This window comes from Dinoponera quadriceps, unplaced genomic scaffold (genome assembly GCF_001313825.1).
Source record: "Dinoponera quadriceps isolate SergipeBrazil2010 unplaced genomic scaffold, ASM131382v1 scaffold6448, whole genome shotgun sequence".
Lineage (NCBI taxonomy): Eukaryota > Metazoa > Arthropoda > Insecta > Hymenoptera > Formicidae > Dinoponera > Dinoponera quadriceps.
The window spans coordinates 1-3,388 of record NW_014560355.1 but is presented as its reverse complement, the minus strand read 5'-3'; the positions used below and the strand labels follow the sequence as shown (position 1 = coordinate 3,388).

The window sequence follows — 3,388 nt, the reverse complement described above, 5'->3', positions numbered from 1 at the left end:
AGATCATTTTTCTAGCTTTTATGTATGTTCACTTCTTTTTTAGAGCTTTGTTTTTTACTTCTGCTTCTATATACCAGCATTTTTAAAAGCTTAATTGATCGTAAGAGAGAATATGAAAGAAGAGGATTAATTAAAGTTTATTAATTAAAACGTATTATGAAAAGCATATTTTATTCGTATTATACACATGCAATATATAAACTATAGCAACGATTATGTCAAACCAGTACAGGTACATGCATCTCGATGCATTTCATGTTTTACAAAAGTATATCTATTAGCAACCGATTATGCAGTCAATTTATCCTTCATTTTACGTTTTATTTAAGTATAAACACACATGTACGATATCGTAATTGTTGTCCTCATTCGTTTGAACGCCATAATTGTACTAGCGCGATTGGTAATTAAAATTTGTGGTAATGAAAAATCGAAATTCTTCATTAAAAAAAAAAGAAAAAGGTATTTAAGCAACATTATGGTTTACGCCGAAAACCAGTCAGCTTTGGCGAATCGTGAAGATGACCGCCAAATTCTTATGTAAGATTACTTTAAAGTATCGTTTTCCCATTACTCATATCTTTTAAAATTCTAGTAAATTCTTTTAAAATTCTATATGCTCTGTTATATTTAATGACTTATTAATTAAGGAGATTGGAAGTTTACGCTCGTTTTGAACAATACTCTTTTCCGCGTATGTGAAAGATGATTGTTCATAAATAACGTATTAATTTAATAATTTGTTCTTGTTGGTTCGTTCCATGATTCAAAGCCTCGACAAAATACATGGCTGTATCAAAGTGATCATTTAGATCCTTCTGTTAATGAGAAAATGCAGCGCTCACATCTCGGTTCACGCACATAAAAAGTGACACAAGTACATGACAACGCACGCAAAGGTAATTCATCCGTAATAATCGTAAGCTCTTGCGGGAACGCGTAAACGCTCGTTTCGATATTATCTATCAGGTTACGCCCTTCTCCGTAAACTGTTTTAGCAACATTGGTCTTCAATGTATAATTAATCTGGCAAGATAGACTCGTGCGCTCGCGAATCTGGACTTCGAGTTATCTTTGTACGAAGCGCACGAGCGTTCGCATTTGTTTTATCTAATCCTTCGTTTTTTTTTTGCATCATTAAGCTCACAGCCATTGGTGGATAGATTAGAGTGGTCAACTTGTAAAAAACATATCATCAATTAAGGCCTCGTATTCGTCCACGAAGGTAGACACGATCGTGAGTGATCGATAGAAAAAGCCCTTCGGTCTCTTAAAGATCACGATCGAAGCTTTCGCTTCGCTCTTATGTCGCGCGATAATTGCGTACATTCCGACTTAGTCGACGATAGATCCAAGGTAGACGCGCGTATTGCGTTCTAATTGGAGGATGTTACTGACGTATAATAGGAAAGAAGATATACATAATATAAAGAAAAGTACCCTGAACAAATACGTTACAATTGTAACTACCAGCCGTCGTTATATGTGTACGTGTGTGTGTGTTTGCGCATGATGTGTGTATGCGTGTGCGTGTGTGTGTTGCTAAACTAAAGATAAATAAGTTACATTAATGTTATTCCTACCAGCTAAACTCAGCAACCCTAAACACGAAGGAGAGTAAGTCATACTTTGCGGTACATTCGAGACGTACGAGATGTCCCTTCGACAGAGGATGTTTATGATCGTTCGCGAGGGTGCTCGTCAAGAAATGCCACGAAAATCCACTGTTTGCACAAGTTTCCCTTATTCCGTTGCCGCTGCAGATACGTCGTAACTCGAATCTCCGTCGTTTTATAAGTATCATACGAGATTACCGATTAAACATACATACATGCGTCTGTCGCTACCTCAACAATTTTATCGGGAGAACACAATACCCATGCTGCCACGTCCATACGCAATTATCTAACTGAATTCTGCACTTGAAAATACACATCGCCACGGACGATTTACCGTACGTTCTTGATTTTCCAACGGAGGAAAAGATACGCGGCGATTCGTAGTACGACGAATATCAGCAGGAGAGCGAGGATGTCGAGGATGAAGTCGGCGTTGAGCATGTCGAGCTCCTCCAAAGTCGTCTCCGGATCCTTAAAGTGACAGTACACCTGAAAACACGCAGGATATTAAATTCAACGAGCACTAAAAATAAATTCGACCGATCGACTGACCCGAACGGCAACGTCGACGACGACAAGATTCCGGACCGCCGCGTCGATCTTATCTGGGAACACTTGAGCTTTTCCCGACCGAAGCCGTAAACGGTTAAAGCAGTTCCTTCGAAACCGTATCTGATGTAGCTGAGATAGGTGATCCATCGTAGGTAGATCGGGATCGCGTCGAAGCTAACGAAGAACCCTGAGAAGAGCAGGAACGGCACAGACATCACCGGCGCTAGAAACACGCCGTTCTGTACGTTCATCGCGGCACCGACGACGAGGCCCACCGATTGCGCGACGAAAGAGATCATTAGACAAGTCCCCAAGAACATGAAGAACCGCGTAATGTCCGCCGGTTGACTCGTGAGAAAGTACACGATGGAAAGGTACATTAAGCAAAATATCGTCTGAAAATAAGAAGAAGACGTGTGAGTCGATCTCGCTTGCCTTGGCAATGTGCCGCAGATGAACTCCAATCCGACCTCGTCAGCTGTTCTGTCCGTTTAACTTAACGACCTTACCTGAAATGGTATGTCCGAGAGGGTTATTGCAAGGTAATACGACTTCAAAGAGTACCATCTGTTGAAGTTCTCCTTTAAAAGTACAGGCAGTTCCAACGGGACTGAAAGCAAAATGAATTCAGATGTCGCGTATCCGGGTGAAACGCGAGGTCGCAGGGTCGGTGTATGCTTTAAAACCGGATGACTCACAGGATAAAATGGTGATTGTCATGGAAGTGTACATGAGAAACAGCATGTTGAAAAACAGGAATCCCAGATTGCTAAGTACTTTGGCGCCGTCGTTTCCGATGTCATAGTACAACACGCTGATTAACAACGCCACCAGAATGTGAGCGAAGAACCGCAGCCACATAAGAGTCTGCGAAATCACATATTACGGATAAGTGTCACGCGGAATTTACAGAACTTTAAAAGGTCAGAAGTTTAAAAGAAATCAGAAAAAGTGTGGAATAAAGGAATACCTCCGTCGACGCGCTGTGAACGCGCGAGTNGTCTAGTAAAAGTATGACCGACATAACTTTTAAACTATTTAGTATAAAAAAATGAGAAAAATTACACATGTACTACACAATCGATACAACGCTTTTGTACGAATAAACTGTCCAATTACCGTTGTCAATTATTACTTGTCAATATAAGCTTGAAGACAGTTGTCGATAGCTTTTTGTTTCAAACGAGCTGTTTTATCATGCCAGTTACTTCCGTGCG

General features: G+C 40.5%; 1 protein-coding gene across 1 annotated transcript; it reads right to left on the bottom strand.

The window, feature by feature from the left end:
- Positions 1-152: 152 nt before the first annotated feature.
- On the bottom strand, positions 153-3,074 carry LOC106750736 (ATP-binding cassette sub-family G member 1-like). Its single transcript, XM_014631265.1, has 4 exons — positions 2,870-3,074; positions 2,681-2,781; positions 2,225-2,566; positions 153-2,108 (listed from the first exon to the last, which is right to left on the bottom strand). The coding sequence occupies exons 1-4, from the start codon at positions 3,030-3,032 to the stop codon at positions 1,950-1,952; spliced, it is 765 nt and encodes a 254-aa protein (XP_014486751.1). The 5' UTR covers positions 3,033-3,074; the 3' UTR covers positions 153-1,949.
- Positions 3,075-3,388: the final 314 nt, after the last annotated feature.

Bases quoted from the DNA above. Each gene is read 5' to 3' on its own strand.
- LOC106750736 (XM_014631265.1), bottom strand. From the start codon at position 3,032: ATGTGGCTGCGGTTCTTCGCTCACATTCTGGTGGCGTTGTTAATCAGC. The intron at 2,782-2,869 runs GTGAGTCATCCG...TTTTGCTTTCAG, and splicing joins GACAATCACCATTTTATCCT to TCCCGTTGGAACTGCCTGTA. The intron at 2,567-2,680 runs GTAAGGTCGTTA...TCTTATTTTCAG, and splicing joins TCTCGGACATACCATTTCAG to ACGATATTTTGCTTAATGTA.